Below are 18383 nucleotides of genomic sequence, written 5' to 3' on the forward strand. Positions count from 1 at the left end.
ATCATTTGTATAGAGCAAGGGTCTCTAACCTTTTCTAGCAGGAGAGCTGCTTTTAAAAAATGAAACATATTGCGAGCTACAATTTTTTTTCTAGCTTTCAGATAAGCACGTTCTTCTCTTCCCCAGGTCCTTAGTGTACAAGAGAAAGTAGTTTCCTGTCAATATATCTAGTAAAATAATGGTTAATTAGCAACTCTAAGGGGGGCCATATAAAATCTGTGATTATTTTCCAAATTGTGTTTAATATTTTTGCAAATTATGTTCTCTCAGTTGTATTTTTTTGGGGGGGGTCACTCTCGAAATTACAATTGTTCATAGATAAACAACGAAATTGGATGTTATGAGTCCATGTCAATTGCTAAATATCAGCAGAAGACGAAACAAATGTAGGTTTGGAAGAAAGCTAATAGATTTTTGAGTGTAATTCCCCTTTAATTGCACATCTGGCCCTTTAATTGCGCGTCTGGCCCTTTAATTGCACAGGAACGTGCCGATCGAGCTTAATGAGCTGGTCTAGCGATGGTTCTGTACTGCTGCTGTTCATTTCATGGCAAAGTTTCCAAATAATAAATAATAGATACAAATGATATACTCACTCATGATATACTTTTGCCAGGTAAGCCGCCTTTGCAGTTAACATTTAATGGATAAGGGTTTTGGGGAAAGTATTTCTGTCAACTCACAAGACGGTTATCACATCAACTGGCTACACATGGAGTGATAGACAAACGCGCGCGCCACACAGACGGATAGGGGCAATACTGCTGGAAATGAATTGGCAGATGTGTTAGGTTTGGCTTTTTAAGCCAATAGTGGCTAACCATGGGTGGAATAATGTCAATGTTGCGTTGATTAGTTAGTAGCTGGGAGATTTGTGAGATTTGTTTATGACAGTTTGCAATGGAACACATGAAAAATTGCATATAGCTAGAGGTCAGCCTGTTGGAGACCCCCGGTATAGATTATCATTCACCAGTCAGCTCCTCACCTCATGGTGTGAGTTCTTTATTTTGTAGACTTCACAGAATCAACATCTGTCCATTAATTCTACATCTTTCACTAGTCTAACATCATATGGTTGTCATTTTCTCTGTTTAATTGACATGTCAGATGTATAGACTCTCTCCACAACATGAATTGTTATATTTTCCACAGACCTGATGGTGAACACTGAGCAGTTGTGAAAATGGAGGCGCCAGATGCAAATAATGTTGTCAAATTAATTGAAGCGCTGATATAATTATCGTGATTAATAATCCTCATCTGGAGAGTGGTGTATTTGTCTCCCATAGCAACCCCCACTGTCTCCCTTTCTCTCCCCATTTGCCCTTCTAATGGAATTTAGATTCCCTGTAAGGTCACAGAGGAGATGGTACTGTATTAAAACAAATTCCCTGTGAATTCGTCTTGAAAAGTGTCAATATATTCAAATTTTTCTCTTGCTCTTTCTTTCTTTCTTTCCTTCCCTCCCTCTCTCTTTTCTGTTTCTTTGTCTCTTTTTCATATCCCTGTTTCAGTTTCCAATTTTCTCTTTCTCTCTCGCTCATCCCCAGCTCTCTCTCTCTCTCTCTCTCTCTCTCTCTCTCTCTCTCTCTCTCTCTCAAATGTTACTGACCTCATAAACTCAGCAGTTGAATTTAATGGCTGTGGCTTTGGTCCTATCACTCTGTGAAGCGATGCGGATAGAGATGTCCACTGTCACATGTCAATCCTCAGTAGAGTGTGATATTAGGTGAGATCCCAGGACCTGTCAGAGATCCTCTGAGCCTTTGAACTGGAGAGGACCAAACACTGTTGAGCAACTCCCCAGTTCTATACCACACTTCAAATCAAATTTTATTAGTCACATGCGTCGAATACAACAGACCTTACAGTGAAATGCTTACTTACGAGCCCCAACTCAACAATGCAGTTTAAAAAAAATACGGATAAGAATTAAAAGTAACAAGTAATTAAAGAGCAGCAGTAAAATAACAATAGCGAGACTATATACAGGGGGTACCGGTACAGAGTCAATGTGCAGGGGCACCGGTTAGTTGAGGTAATATGTACATGTTATTAAAGTGACTATGCGTAGATGACAACAGAGAGTAGCTGTGGTGTAAAAGAAAGGGGGGGGGGGGGGGGGTCAATGCAAATAGTCTGTGTAGCCATTTGATTAGATGTTCAGGAGTCTTATGGCTTGGGGGTAGAAGCCTCTTGGACCTAGACTTGGCGCTCCGGTACCGCTTGCCGTGCGGTAGCAGAGAGAACAGTCTATGACTAGGGTGGCCGAATTGGATGTGTTACTATGATTGATTGATTGATTGATTGATTGATTGAGAGAGAGAGAGAGAGAGAGAGAGAGAGAGAGAGAGAGAGAGAGAGAGAGAGAGAGAGAGAGAGAGAGAGAGAGAGAGAGAGAGAGAGAGAGAGAGAGAGAGAGAGAGAGAGAGAGAGAGAGAGAGAGAGAGAGAGAGAGAGAGAGAGAGGAGAGAGAGAGAGAGAGAGAGAGAGAGAGAGAGAGAGAGAGAGGAGAGAGAGAGAGAGAGAGAGAGAGAGAGAGAGAGAGAGAGAGAGAGAGGAGAGAGAGAGAGAGAGAGAGAGAGAGAGAGAGAGAGAGAGAGATGGTAAAGTTGAGGAACAGAGGGAGCGGATCGTCTATGGTCCCTGAGAAAATAGAAGTGGGTTTCAGTGCGCGACTGTGCGCATGTCTGTTCTTCTGCCTCATCCGTTCTAGCGCTGCTTTCTTCAGCCCTGTGTGGCTCCAGCTCTTTACTGTAACTCCAACATATCTAATATTAGGATCTTGGTTGTTGGTGGAAGAACAGGTGAGCGTCACAATGTAGAATCAATCGGATGGAACAGAGAGATAGCGCCACGTCGTGGTTGGCTGTGTTGTTTTGTTCTGCCTGGCGCTGCAGCTCCATGATAACTGGTTAGACATGGTGGAGGCATCTCCCTATAGCTCTGATTTAGATGGAAACACATTCTGGAACAGTAGTTTTTATATTGTGTTTTAGAAACTAACCCTGATGGCAGATGCTTTGTGGCCTCCTGGAGCAACCAAGGCCGAAAGGCTAATCTATGATGTTTTTTTGTGGGCTGACACACACGTGTACAAACATGCCTGCTTGCAAGCACACACACACACACACACACACACACTTCACACTGTTTCTAGCCCACGGTGATGAAGGAAATGTATTAGCCCAGGGGAATCCAATAGCGGAACGTTGCCTGTCTGCTCCAGTCTGGTGACAACATTACTAAGAGGATGTGTTGTCCCTGACACTCCGTACCATATGTCACACTGTCTGTTACCTCAACGACAGTCACTATGTCACTACGGATCCACAAGGACTGTTAGTCACACGGCCCTGTCTCAAACTGTGGTTTAATCCATCTATTTAACTGGCTCCTTTCCCTCACTTCTGCCTTCGTAGTGCCCCATGACTGCTGCGTTGCTGTCTGTCTGTCTGTCCGTCTGTCCGTCTGTCCGTCTGTCCGTCTGTCCGTCTGTCCGTCTGTCCGTCTGTCCGTCCGTCCGTCCGTCCGTCCGTCTGTCCGTCCGTCCGTCCGCATGCCACTGTCGGTGTTGTAGTAGAGGAGGATACTCATAATGGAATGTAAAAATCGTCTGTCTGACTGCCAAAGGTCAAAATAATAATGCCGTTGACAGTAAATTTGAAAGGTTGTTCATCATTCAAATAATGATCAGACTAAAAGCTAAGTTATTATTTCAGTTTACAACCATACAATTTACTCACCCCAAACCCCATGGAGTCACAGAAAAACACCATATTTTCAGATAAATGTCTCGGCTATTTTAGGATGATAAATTAGCGATGATTGTAGCCATTGCATCGGAGCAGAAAGTCATTTGCTTTAATGCTGAAGGACTTTAATCCAGATCGAGCCAGCCAATTAGCCTAACGGGCTGCATTACATCTGGGGTGGTCAGCCCTCCTCTTAGTATTTTCATGACTCACCCACTCCCTCCCTCTCTTTCTTGCCTTCTATCACTTCACTCAAGCCTTCTCTCCTTCTATTCCTCTGTTCCCATTATCTCTCTCTAACTCTCCTTACCTTTCCTTACTTTCCTCTCTCTCTCGACCTGTTCTCCCTCTGTCGCTCTCTCTCTCTCTACTCTCTCGCTCTCGACCTGTTCTCGCTCTCTCCTGTCTGTCTCTCTCTATTTTTCTCGCTTTCTCTCTCTCACTCTCTGTCTCTCTCTCCATTTGGACACTATTTGTGTCATAGAGAAGAGGCTCTTTGAGAGTATCATGGTACCTAGAGTGTTGTTAGTAAGTTCCATACAGCAGGCTGCTATTCTGCTATTCCATCCACTCTTTTGATCTAATAAAAAGCATTCAGGAAATATTTGTGTCCATTTCACTGACTGGGCAAAGAGACACGAACAACCTAAAGAGGAAATGGAATTAAATTCTGTGTGATTTAGGCTTATTTCTGATGTTACACGGTTTGAATGGGGTCATCGATTGAATGATAAATCATATACTTTTTTTTCTCTACCCCTTTTTTCTCCCCAATTTTGTGTTTTCCAATTGGTAGTTACAGTCTTGTCTCATCTCTGCAACTACCGAACGTACTTGGGAGAGGCAAAGGCCGAGAGCCGTGCGTCCTCCAAAACACAGCCTAGCCAAGCCGCACAGCTTCTTGACACAATGCCCACTTAACCCGGAAGCCAGCCGTACCAATGTGTTGGGGGAAACACTGTACACCTGGCAACCGTGTCAGCGTGCACTGCGCCCGGCCCACCACAGGAGTCGCTAGTGCGCGATGGGACAAGGACATCCATGCCGGCAAAACTCTCCCTAACCTGGACGACGCTGGGTCAATTGTGCACCGCCCCATGGGTCTCCCGGTCGCGGCCGGCTGGACTCGAACCTAGCTAGCATTGCGATGACATGGGGTATCAGTCTACTCAGTGACACCCAGAGAACATAAGCGTCATAGCTCTTATTGCGGGTCTCTGAAACAACTGTGAATTGAGCAACATTTGTCAACCTATGTGTATTGAACACTATTCCCAAGGAAAAACAATATTGCTTGGATGTTTTGGAGTCTGATAATGCTGAGGAGGACGTTGGGAAAAATATCTTGGGTAGTGACTAAACTGATACCCCATGTCATTGATTCCCAATCCTTAGGTAAAGCTGTACAGTGCAAAATCAATGTCAATACACACCAATAGGCTGACTGGGGAGGTGATTTCACACAGTCACAGTCCTGCAATAAGAGCTACAACGCTAATATTTGTGTAAACTCTTCACAGTTGTGTTCTGTGGGTGTCACTGAGTAGACTGATACCCCATTTCATTGCCCAATCCTTATTATGGCTAGTTTCATAACACATAACCCGGTCCAGTCGAGCTTCACTAACCAGATGAAGCTAGCTGGCTGCTAAAACCTTAGCTTTGGACAACAGGGTTAAGTAGCTGGCTAGCTATTTATTTTTCATGAGCTGAAGTTAAATTTCAATAGGCGAACAACAAGTGGCAATCTAGCTAATACTTACTCACAAGGATTCCGAAATCATTGCTAAGAATAATGAAAATGATTGCAGTTTCTACTGGTCATTGTTTTCAGGCTGGTTGTATTTGTGCTAGCTAGGTACCAAGCTAAAGCTAGCTAGCTACCCCAGAAGTTGCGGCCAAACAAATAATGCTTTATACCAACGCGGTATTGTAAACACATCGTTCGTGGCCGGTGTTTGCTTGTTTGCAGACTTTTTTGTACAGCTTTGACAGTGCTACTGATAGTAGTGGTGGCACTTAGCTTGTACGTGTAAATTCAGAACACACAACATTCTATAATAGAACTGTTATTTGACGTGTCAAATTAAAAGCTTATTTAACTTGTCAAAGTGTTATTTGACGTGCATCTTTTTTGACTTGCAAAGACCCAAACGGCGTTCCATAGTATGTCGTGACACTAATAGCAGTGAAGCTATTACTGTTTAACTCCTGTAAGGCAACATCTGAAAAATAGCGCACTTGGTAGTTTGTACCAGTGCTCGACTAGTCGCGAAAGCCAACATCACCCACGACAGTCAAGGGCAATGGATTTCGCCTTTGAGTTGTCTCGCTGAAATGTTCTTACTCTTTCAAATGACTGCTCAACTTGTTGACTGCTCGATCCACACAGCAGACATTGTGGGCTAGGTTAGGAATGCTGTGTTGCACGTGTAGCGCAACATTTTACGTGGCGTCATTACATCATGTACCTATCTTATATAGGTATGCACATCAGCTTTGACATCGGTTTTGCACATCGGCGTTAAACTGGACATCGGGCCGATACCGATGTTGGCATTTTTAGCTACTATCGGCCGATACCGATATATCGTGCATCCCTAAATGAGAACCTGTTGATATTTCATTTTGAATTTGACTGTGTGTTAATAAAACGATGTGTTGCACTTCCAACAATGTAAATGCTTCAACCAGAACAGCGCTACATTGCTCTGACATCCCATTTCTCAGCAGAGCGGCTCGGCTAAATTCTAAAACAGTTTTATTTATGACAAAACCGCTTGAATCTCGACTTTGTTTGTGTTTGTTTGCGTTTGTAAACAAGTCAAGGTGACTACTCTCACCTTGACAAGTCAATCAGCATTCTAATGCTGTAGGTAGGAAAATGGCTGGTACTGGCTGCAATTTACATAAGGCCAACAAAAAATGTTTTTGTGTGAGTCGTAAGTGCTTGCATGTACGCATATGTGTATGTTTGTGCATGCATTCAACTGTACATCTACATCTTGCAGTATGGTATAACTCAACTAAGGAAAGGATTCCATTATACAGAGTGAACCCCTTGTCTTGGTGTGTGTCCCAGTGCATAGCCCCGTATCTCTAACACGCTCATCCTCCAAAGTCAGAGAATGCTAGATGGATCAGTTCACTGAGACTCCAGTACATCAAGAAAGAAAAAGTCTTTACAGCATACAGTAGAGGACATGTGTAGGTTGATTGGTCTGTCAGACACTGTCCCTCAACTTATGGCAGGCAGCAATGTAGTGCGCTGCCAACCCACAGCTCTCTGCGTCCTCCCCCAACAGGATGGGTAGCCTACTCTCATCAGAGATGTCTTTGAAACCTTGAATAAGGGTTTCAAATTTGGGGAAATGACACTCTCTAATTGTTTTATATTTTTCACATTTTGTCAGGAAATGCAGCTCCGTCTCAGGTTGTGCAGTGGTTGCACAGCCTTTCCTCTACAGGGAGCCAGGTTTTCCTGTGTCTACCCTTCTCAATGGCAAGGCTGTGCTCACTGAGCCTGTACTTTGTCAAGGTTTTTATAAGGTTTTGATCAGTAACCATGGTTGAATAGCTGGCCACGGTATACTGTCGATTTAGGGCCAGATAGCACTGCATTTTGCTTTGAGCTTGTGTTTCCTAATAAGCAATGTAGTTTTGTTTTGACTGTGTTGTAATTTGGTTTATTCTGATTGATTGGATGTTCTGGTCCTGAGGCTTCAGTGTGTTAGTAGAACAACTTTGTGAACTTAGCCCCAGGACCAGATGGATGAGGGGACTATTTTCTTTGCTCAGCTCTTGGCATTGCAGGGCTTGGTAATGATATGAGAGGGGGTCACTGTATTTTAGATGTTTCCAAAACTTAATTGTTCTTTTTTTAGTTTTTTTAAATTAGTAGATATTGGCCTAATTCTGCCCTGCATGCATTGTTTGTAGTTTTCCTCTGGACACTGCAGGGTTTCAATGGGGTGTTTGTCCCATTTGATGAAATCTTGTTTTGCAAGTGGACCCCACACCTCGCTGCCATAAAGTGCAATTGGTTCAATGACACATTCAATTCATTTTAGCCAAATTTTAATAGGCATTTCAATTTGAATTTGCTTTTTAATGGCGTAGAATGCCCTGCATGCTTTCACTCTCAGTTCATTCACTGCCTCATTAAGGTGTCCATTTGTGTTTATTTTTAAACCTAAGTAATTGTAGTGTGTGCAGTACTCTATATATTTTGTACCAATTGAGAACTTTGGTCTAATTCCCTAAGATCTGGATCTTCTCTGAAAAAATCATTATTTTAGTCTTTTTGGGGTTTTTGGGGTTTAAATATTGAAGAGTGCAGGGCTCAGATTGCAACCCTAGTGAAGGCCCCGCCTCTGGTTAAAGAATTCTGTTATTTTCTTGCCAATTTTAATGCTGCACGTATTGCCAGTATACATTGATTTAATTATGTCATATGTTTTACCCCCTACACCACTTTCAATAACTTTGTAGAACAATCCTGTATGCCAAATAGAATCAAATGCTTTTTGGAAGGCGATAAAGCAAGCGTATATTTTGGTATTATTTTGGTGGACATGTTTATCAGGGTGTGTAGGGTGTAAATACGATCAGTCGTGTGATGTTTTGGTATGAATCCAATTTGGCTTTTACTCAAGGCATTGTGCTTATTAAGGAAGTTTAGAACTCTTACATTTATAATACTACAGAAAACCTTCCCCAGGTTACTGTTCACACAAATCCCTCTGTAATTGTTAGAGTCAAATTTGTCTCCGTTCTTAAAGATTGGGGTTATGAGTCCTTGATTCCAGATGTCAGGGAAATAACCTACACTCAGGATCAAATTAAACAGTTTTAATATAGCCAATTGAAATATTGCAATAGTGAGTTTGAGCATCTCATTTAGGATGCTATCAGGTTCGCATGCTTTTTTAAATTTGAGGGCCTGAAGTTTCTTATAGAGCTCCTGGTCAGTAATTGGGGAGTCCAATGGATTTTGATTGTCCTTTATAGCTTTTTCTAATCCATTCAACTTCTCATGAATTTGGTGTTCTGCGTTTGTATCAATTTCAACGGTGTTGTAGAGTGTTTTAAAAATGTGTTGTCCATATGTCCCCATTTTGTATCGCTAATTCCTCTTGTTTAGATTTTTTTAGTTTTTTCCAATTTTGCCAGAAGTTGGTTGTGTTTATGGACTCCTCAATTAGTGTCACCTGCTTGCTGTTGTACTGTGCATTTTTTGGTTCTGAGTGTATGTTTATAGAGTTTTAAAGTCTCACAGTAATGAAGGCGTAATTCACCATTATTTGGGTCTCTGTGCTTTTGGTTGGATAGTGTTCTAAGTTTTTCCTTATAATTTTACAATCTGCATCAAACCAGTTGTCATCTGTGGTCTTTTTTGTTTTGTTTTTTATCAATTTCAATTGTTCTTTTGCCATTTGCATGAATATATAGTTGATGTTTTTAACTGATAGATTGATGCCTTCTTTACTGCGAGTGAATGTGGTATCCAGAAAGTTATCTAAGAGTGTTTGGATATTTTGGTTACAGGTTGCTTTCTGGTATTCTTCTGTGCTGTTTTGGACCCTTCTGTATGAATTTCTGATGTTGTACGGCTTACTGGGCTGTGAATATGAGGCAGTTTCCATGTCTGTTTTTTTTGAGGAACAACGTAATTTGGCTTTGTCTCTGTCTGTCTCTGTCTCTGTGTCTCTGTCTCGGTCTCTGTCTCTCTCCATTTGGACACCATGTGTGTCATAGAGAAGAGGCTCTTTGAGAGTATCATGGTACCTAGAGTGTTGTTAGTCATTTCCATACAACAGGTTGCTATTCTTGTTTTCCGTTAACTCTTTTGATCTAATAAGAAGCATTCAGGAAATATTTGAGTACATTCCCCTGACCGGGCAAAGAGCCAGTGATTCAGGGCTATTTCTGATGTCACATGGTTTGAATGGGATCATTGATTGACTTTCAAACCTGTTGATTTAAACTGGGATCAAAACAAGACTCACTTAAACGTGATTGATCTTTTGCTATATACAGTATATCAGCCTTGGAAACACATACAGTATCTATATATATCTACAGTTGAAGTTGGAAGTTTACATACACCTTAGTAAAATACATTTAAACTCAGTTTTTCACATTTCCTAACATTTTATCGTAGTAAACATTCCCTGTCTTAGGTCAGTTAGCATCACCACTTTATTTTAAGAATGTGAAATGTCAGAATAAAAGTAGAGAGAATGATTTTTGTTTCATCAGACCAGAGGACATTTCTCCAAAAAGTATTATCTTTGTCCCCATGTGCAGTTGCAAACCGTAGTCTGGCTTTTTTATGGCGGTTTTGGAGCAGTGGCTTCTTCCTTGCTGAGCGGCCTTTCAGGTTATGTCGATATAGGACTCATTTTACTGTGGATATAGATACTTTTGTACCTGTTTCCTCCAGCATCTTCATAAGGTCCTTTGCTGTTGTTCTGGGATTGATTTGCACTTTTCACACCAAAGTACGTTCATCTCTAGGAGACTGAACACGTCTCCTTCCTGAGCGGTATGATGGCTGCATGGTCCCATGGTGTTTATACTTGCATACTATTGTTTGTACAGATGAACGTGGTACTTTCAGGTGTTTGGAAATTGCTCCCAAGGATGTACAAGACTTGTGGAGGTCTCCAAATTTTTTTCTGAGGTCTTGGCTGATTTCTTTAGATTTTTCCATGATGTCAAGCAAAGAGGCACTGAGTTTGAAGGTAGGCCTTGAAATACATCCACAGGTACACCTCCAATTGACTCAAATTATGTCAATTAGCCTATCAGAAGCTTCTAAAGCCATGACATAATCTTCTGGAATTTTCCAAGCTGTTTAAAGGCACTGTCAACTTAGTGTATGTAAACTTCTGACCCACTAGAATTGTGATACAATGAATTATAAGTGAAATAATCCGTCAGTAAACAATAGTTGTAAAAATTACTAGTCATGCACAAAGTAGATGTCCTAACCGACTTGCCAAAACTATAGTTTGTTAACAAGAAATTTGTGGAGTGGTTGAAAAACGAGTTTCAATGACTCCAACCTAAGTGTATGTAAACTTCCGACTTCAGCTGTGTATCTATATACAATTGTTGAATGTCACTATTTTAGCTGGTTTCTAATGAGACAATTTTGATGTTTGACCTTGAATTTGACCTCGACCGTGTGTCAATGCTTCAACCAGAACAGTGTTACGTTGTTCTGACATCCCATTTCTCAGCAGAGAGGCTCGGCTAAATGCTAAAACACTGTTTTCCCTTTCCACTCACACACAAACTGGGTGACAAATACCGCTTGAATTTTGACTTTGTTTGTGTTCGTAGACCAGTCAAGGTGACGACTTTCACCTTGACAAGCCGATCAGAATTCTAATGTAGGTAGAAATACACATGATACTTGCAGCAATTTACATAAGGCCAACAAACACTCTTTTGTGTGTGTGTGTGTGTGTCGTCCTTGCATGCATGCGTGTGAGTCGTAAGTGCTTGCGTGTATGCATATGTGTGTCCGTGTATGTTTTGCGTGCATTCAACTGTACATCTACACGTTGCAGTATGGTATAACTCAACTAAGAAAGGGATTCCATTCTACAGAGTGAACCCCTTGTCTTGGTGTGTGTCCCAGTGCATAGCCCCGTATCTCACTCTCTCATCCTCCAAAGATCAGAGAATGCTAGATGGATCCGTTCACTGAGACTCCAGTACATCAAGGAAGGAAAGGTCTTTACAGCAAAGACAGTGTTTTATGCCTTAGCGCCATTCATCTTTTAACTCCTGGGCCACCTCTGTAGCTTCCTCTTGACTCTTCTTCAATTCCCCCTTGTTGTAACCTTTTTATTTTCTGTACCCGTACAGTCACTTATTCTGTAAAATCGACTCTCCGAGGGGGAATTACACATAAAAAGAACAACCTTCTGTCATATTTTGCTGCTTTTATGGATTTTTGTTCTATTGAGTAATGTTACACGGGGTTACGATTTCACTAAATAATGTGCTATAGTGACAACGCATTTGCAAAGCGGATCAATTCTTGTTTGTCTGCCAGAATGTTGCTAGTTGGATAAAGTGCACCATTTGGACATGGTCCAATGTCCTGATTCAGATGTCTCACCCTGTAGTCCTAGAGCACTGTAGTCAGATATTCCACCCTGTCTAGTAGTCCTAGAGCGCTGTAGTCAGATATTCCACCCTGTCTAGTTGTCCTAGAGCGCTGTAGTCAGATATTCCACCCTGTCTAGCAGTCCTAGAGCGCTGTAGTCAGATAGTCCACCCTGTCTAGTAGTCCTAGAGCGCTGTAGTCAGATAGTCCACCCTGTCTAGTAGTCCTAGAGCGCTGTAGTCAGATAATCCACCCTGTCTAGTAGTCCTAGAGCGCTGTAGTCAGATAGTCCACCCTGTCTAGCAGTCCTAGAGCGCTGTAGTCAGATAGTCCACCCTGTCTAGCAGTCCTAGAGCGCTGTAGTCAGATAGTCCACCCTGTCTAGCAGTCCTAGAGCGCGGTAGTCAGATAGTCCACCCTGTCTAGTAGTCCTAGAGCGCGGTAGTCAGATAGTCCACCCTGTCTAGTAGTCCTAGAGCGCGGTAGTCAGATAGTCCACCCTGTCTAGTAGTCCTAGAGCGCGGTAGTCAGATAGTCCACCCTGTCTAGTAGTCCTAGACCGCGGTAGTCAGATTTTTAACCATTCAGTGACAGCATATGGCTCTTTGTGGTTACTTCAATATCTACATATATCGTCCAATATCACTTTACAGTAAATACTGGTGACCACAGCCTCATACTGAGCCAGAGAGGGAGTGACCATTCCTGGACAGGAAGTGTTGGTTTCCTATGATGGCCTAGCCTCCCCTCGTCCCAGTCTTCCTGTCAAACAGGAAGCCTGGAGGAACTAGGGACTGACCAGGGGTTTCACTGACAAACATTAAATCCTAATAAAACAGACAGTCCTCAGCACACTCACTCAGCTGAGGGAAGAAGGAAGAGAGAAGACTTTGACTGGCAGCCATGTTAGTTTGACGACTGGGTCTCAGGAGACAAGCTGCTTTCCAGAACTAAGGACATATCACTTCCCATTTCCTTTTACAGTGAGGATACTTCCCTGAGAAATAGCTTTTTTTAAATCCTTCCACCACTCTCACCTCATGCCCCAGGAATGGTGGGGTCACGGTGATTTCCCTCCTCCTTCCTCTCCTTCCCCTTTCCCTTTTGACCTTTCTATTCAACCTTGTGTTGTTTGATGTTGGGGTTTTACTCAGGGAATGTACTGACTGTCCTCTCTCTCTGCCCTCCCCCTTTCATCAACTCTCTCTTTCTGCTCCATCTTTCTCTGTCCTCCCCCAATCTTTCTCTCTCTCTCTGTCTCTGTGCGTGTGTGTCCTCCCCTTCTCCAGAGTGCAGGGATCTGATTGGCTCTGGCAGAGACAGGAAGCCCAATGCTCTAGTCCAGGTTGCTGTCATCGACCCCCGGGAACAATACCTGGTCTCCCACGCCTGCACAGAGATAGTAGAGGTAAGGCACACACACGCATATGCACTGACACGTACACACACACACCCTTTCACAAGCCACTTAATGCAGCTACCTCCCCTCCTTCTCACGCTCTCTTTCTCTCACACACACTCTTTTGCTATCTCACTCCCTTTCTCTGCCGGTGTTTGTTATTTTTACTGTTAAAGGGTCGCTTTGGTTCACTGGGTCTAAGTTGCTAATGTGGTTAACATGGAACCCAAACCGGGTGCGTGCGTGCGTGCGCGCCATTGTGCATAAATGTATTTTGTCCCCCCACACCAAATGCGATCATGACACGGAGGTTAAAATATCAAAATAAACTCTGAACCAATTATATTAATTTGGGGACAGGTCGAAAAGCATTAAACATTTATGGCAATTTAGCTAGCTAGCTTGCACTTGCTAGCTAATTTGTCCTATTTAGCTAGCTTGCTGTTGCTAGCTAATTTGTCCTGGGTTATAAACATTGAGTTGTTATTTTACCTGAAATGCACAAGGTCCTCTGCTCCACCAATTAATCCACACATAAAACGGTCAACCGAGTCATCTCTCATCCTTCCAAGCTTTTTCTTCTCTTGACTTTATATTGCGATTGGCAACTTTCATAAATGACGACCTTGTTCGTCTTCAGTCACCAACGTGGGTATAACCAATGAGGAGATGGCACGTGGGCACCTGCTTCTATAAACCAATGAGGAGATGGGAGAGGCAGGACTTGCAGTGTGATCTGCGTCAGAAATAGAACTGACTTCTATTTTAGCCCTTGGCAACGCAGATGCTCATTGGCGCGCGTGAGCATTGTGGGTGCAATAATTGAATAATATAGATTTCTACATTTGTTTTGCAACGCTCGCGCACGTGACGCGAGTGGTGTAGTCAGCCTGTTAAGTATATCTCTCTCTCTCCTACTCATTCTCTTTCTCTCTCTTTCTCTCATTTGCTCGCTCTCTTTTGTTCCCTCCCTCCCTCTCACTCTCATTCTCTCTATCTATCTATCTATCTATCTCTCTCTCTCTCTCTCTCTCTCTCTCTCTCTCTCTCTCTCTCTCTCTCTCTCTCTCTCTCTCTCTCTCTCTCTCTCTCTCTCTCTCTCTCTCTCTCACTCTCTCACTCTCTCACTCTCTCACTCTCTCACTCTCTCACTCTCTCACTCTCTCACTCTCAATCTCTGTCTCAATTCAAGGGCTTTCCCTGTGGCTCAGTTGGTAGAGCATGGTGTTTGCAACGCCAGCATGGTGTGTGCAACGCCAGGGTTGCGGGTTCGATTCCCATGGGGGGCCAGTACAAAAAAAATGCATGAAATGAAATGTATGCATTCACTGCTGTAAGTCGCTCTGGATAAGAGCGTCTGCTAAATGACTAAAATGTAAAAATGTAAAATGTAAATGTAAGGGCTTTATTGGCATGGGAAACATGTTATCTCTCTGTCTTTCTCTCTGATTTGTGGTTAGAGCCCTCAATCTGTCTCAATCTGACTATCAGAGTCAGTCAACTGCAGTAGCAGACTGTCTGCGTGTGCCCACTGTGTGTGTGTTGAGTCTCTGCGCTCCATACAGTCTCACGGAAGTGTCTGTGCCCTCCGACCTTTGGCATGCCTCTTTTATTGCCCTCAGAGCTGGAGTGTCATTACCATGGCAACAAGAGCACAAGTGTTTTTGTGGCGGCGGCAACATCTGCCCCCTGTCCCGGGCTGGAATACCCACCTAGAACGCACACACACACACACACACACACACTGGTGTAAAGTGCTTAAGTAAAAATAATAAATCATGTAAATGATGCCTGAGTGTTGGAGTGTGCCCCTGGCTATCTGTAAATTAAAAAACCAAATTGTGCTGTCTGGGTTGCTTAATATAAGGAATTAGAAATTATTTAATATTAATACTTGAGTATATTTTAGCAATTACATTTACTTTTGATACTTAAGTATATTTAAAACGAAATACTTTTAAAACAATTTTAATGGGTTACTTTCGCTTTTACTTGAGTCATTTTCCACCATTGCGTGCGCGCACACACACACACACACACACACACACACATCCACCCCTCAACAAATCAGTCACTCGTCTTTCCCTTTCTTCCCCCTCCTCTCCGTCAGACTGAGGGCTCATGTGAGAGAACACAAAGAAGGGTTTATCTCTCTCTTATCTAGCTGATTAAGCAACAGGAAGTTTTACTGTTTTCAAGACAGTCCCTTCGTCTCTTACAGTAGAAACTCCATAGAAAATAAAAGGAGTCCTCGTCCTCCACTCACTCTGGGTCTGGGTCCAAGTGGAAAACACAGGATGTGGTGCAGCAGTAAGCAGTACAGTACGGCTCAGCCAAGCTCACTGCTGCAGGACTAGTGTGATTCCATCGCTGTGATGTGACTCTTGTTTTGGAGAGGGATCTGAGAACAACATGGACTGTTGCTTTCGGCTTCTCAAGAGGAGGGTATGTATGGATACTGTATGTATGTAGCTGTGGAGATCTCTTCTGATCATACTGTAGACGTGTCTCTGGATTTACAGTCGCATGGTATAGTAAATATTGAACCAGACGCAGTGTAACTTCTGTATCTGACTGGTCGATGTATTGGAATGACTAGTCTCTCTAATTCATTACGTATCACTGAACACTGATAGGGATTTTTGGGGGGGATCAACTTGTATTTATTTTCAAAGGATAACAGACAAGAACAAATAGCATCAAGAATGGTTTTACAGTAAGAGACTCAACAATAACACTAAACTGGCAGTACACCATACAGTGGTGTGTGTGTGTGTGTTTGTGTGGCCAGCCATAGGGAGTCCCTATGCAACACTGTTTAATTGAGCTCTGTCTGTCTGTCCATCATTCCTCAGTGCTGCAGCTGTTCCTTCATTCACCTCTCTGGTTAAAAGGGGAAAGGCCCTATGTGTGTGTGTGTGTGCATGCTCACACTCATGTCTGTGTATGAAGTGGGAATATGTCAGAGACAGGCCGGCTGCCGTGTGGGAGACAGACTGGATACTGGTGGCCTGCTGCCTGCCCCACCTCTTTCTCTCTCACCCCCACACATGTGATCAGGGTGTTATTGAAGCCTTACAGAGCAGGTGTTTCCTTATCCTAAACAGTCCATCTTGGGGCAGTGTGAAGCCTATAGGACAGAGACCCTTTCTTTCATTTGAATTATCTTTGTTTGAAACGTTGGGCATAAAGTTAAATAAATAAATAAATATAAATATAAGCAGTAGATATCAACAGACTTCAAAGCAATCTCTCCTATCAATCTCTCCTATCAGTCTCTCCTATCAATCTCTCCTATCAATCTGTCCTATCAATCAGTTTTATCAGGCATGTTGGGCGCAAGTGTAAACACTACTAAAATGCTATTGGAGATCCCCTCTCTCCATCTCTGAGCACCCAGAGTGGTGTGGGTTATATACTGTACCTCTGAGAGTGGAGACAGACAGGACAGAGAGGGTGACATTTAGGCCCCACGGTAATCTGTTTGTCTATGGGAAAATCCTATTCTGAAAGCCATTACCGCCAAGGGCCCAGGAATGGCCTTCTCAAAAAAGGGATTTGACGGCATGCTGTGGGGCCAAGTGCCCAGTAGGATAAAACAAGCCTTTCATGTCATGCTAGTGAAGCGAGGCGCGCGCGCGCGTGTGTGTGTGTGTGTGTGTGTGTGTGTGTGTGTGTGTGTGTGTGTGTGTGTGTGTGTGTGTGTGTGTGTGTGTGTAAATATGCTGAGAGGGTCAAGGGAATAGGTAAGAGCCAACTGTCTGAGAGAGCCTCCTGCCATGGGACGATACTCCCCCTCCACACACACACACACCCTCCACACACACACCCTCTAATAGTGTAATGCCTCGCCCATTCCTTGGAGGTCTGTAACCCAAAGGCACCGAGAGGGGCGTCACTGTCTATATACGCAGCTGTCTCCCCTACTGCTCTAGACATACTGCCTGACTGGCTGCCCATTGACTGACTGTCTAGCTACTTCTCTCTGAAGTACTACTGCTGCTACTCCACTCTACCTGTTTGTACCGCTGTGTGAATTTGGCTGTAGATGGAGTTGCCAAACATGCTGGTAAGTATGAAAGAAGGCTATTCAGTTCAGAATGTCTTGTCGAGGGAATTTGAGGTGCGTGTGTGTGGTGTGTGTGTGCATGCATGTGAGCACTCAGCGAGTCTTTGATTTCCTCTTGTTTTGCCCGCTGTACCAGATTGTGTGTGAATGTGCTGCTCCAGAATGCCCATATGCCCCTCAAAGCATGGTAGCATGGTATCTGGGTGGCAGTACTGGGCAACACTGTATACTGAGAGCATGGGAGTAGAGTGCTCTCCAATGGATTAGTGTTGTTTTCTCTCTCCCACTGCTTGGTGTTAATACAGGGGATGAAAACATCTAGTAGACTAGGGAGGAGAAGGGAGGAGAGGGGTTTGTGTGGAGGTTGGCTTGTGAGGAGAGAGGTGTGTGTGTGTGTGTGTGTGTGTGTGTGTGTGTGTGTGTGTAAAACACGTGGTTGTCCTGGGGTAGCCTCATGTCTTGGCTGCCGATCTGTAACCACAGGTCCTTCCACAGTCTACATCCCTCCAGTACTCCCCTACTGTATGAATGGGCTTACTGTGTTAGGCTAAGATGTATTAGTTGTTAGTCACCTTGGATAAGGATGTCCACGTAGTCAATAAAGGGACATGTAAACAGACTGGAGGCTTCTATCGATCCTTTGTTGAGGTGACTAATCTGAGCGATTTGGGTTTTCCTAGCCGACGACCGTTGCTACGGCGGAATGCAGTACTGGAGACAGTGGAGACGTTTTTCATGTCGACAGATTATCGTTAGGGTGTTTACGGGATGCACCAGGGCTGAGTGTGTGTGTTCTGAGTGTGTGTGTTCTGAGTGTATGCTTTCTGAGTGTATGCTTTCTGAGTGTATGCTTTCTGAGTGTATGCTTTCTGAGTGTATGCTTTCTGAGTGTATGCTTTCCGAGTGTATGCTTTCCGAGTGTATGCTTTCCGAGTGTATGCTTTCCGAGTGTATGCTTTCCGAGTGTATGCTTTCCGAGTGTATGCTTTCCGAGTGTATGCTTTCCGAGTGTGTGTGTGTGTGTGTGTGTGT

The 18383-nt window shown here is 43.4% G+C and overlaps 1 protein-coding gene across 5 annotated transcripts in view; it reads left to right on the forward strand.

Annotated features, from left to right (window-relative positions):
* The window catches only part of LOC115202250 (type II inositol 3,4-bisphosphate 4-phosphatase), a 200972-nt gene that overhangs the window by 19749 nt on the left and 162840 nt on the right, over positions 1–18383 (forward strand). For 3 of the 5 annotated variants that reach the window (XM_029766256.1, XM_029766259.1, XM_029766258.1), the window contains exon 3: positions 13173–13291. In XM_029766256.1, coding sequence (XP_029622116.1) covers positions 13173–13291 — 119 coding nt within the window. Of the gene's footprint in view, positions 1–13172; positions 13292–15520; positions 15728–17237; positions 17352–18383 lie in introns of those variants that run through there. The other 2 variants (XM_029766260.1, XM_029766261.1) reach the window with 2 other exon arrangements.

The sequence above is a fragment of the Salmo trutta genome, chromosome 11 (assembly GCF_901001165.1).
Source record: "Salmo trutta chromosome 11, fSalTru1.1, whole genome shotgun sequence".
In the NCBI taxonomy this organism is placed as follows: Eukaryota; Metazoa; Chordata; class Actinopteri; order Salmoniformes; family Salmonidae; genus Salmo; species Salmo trutta.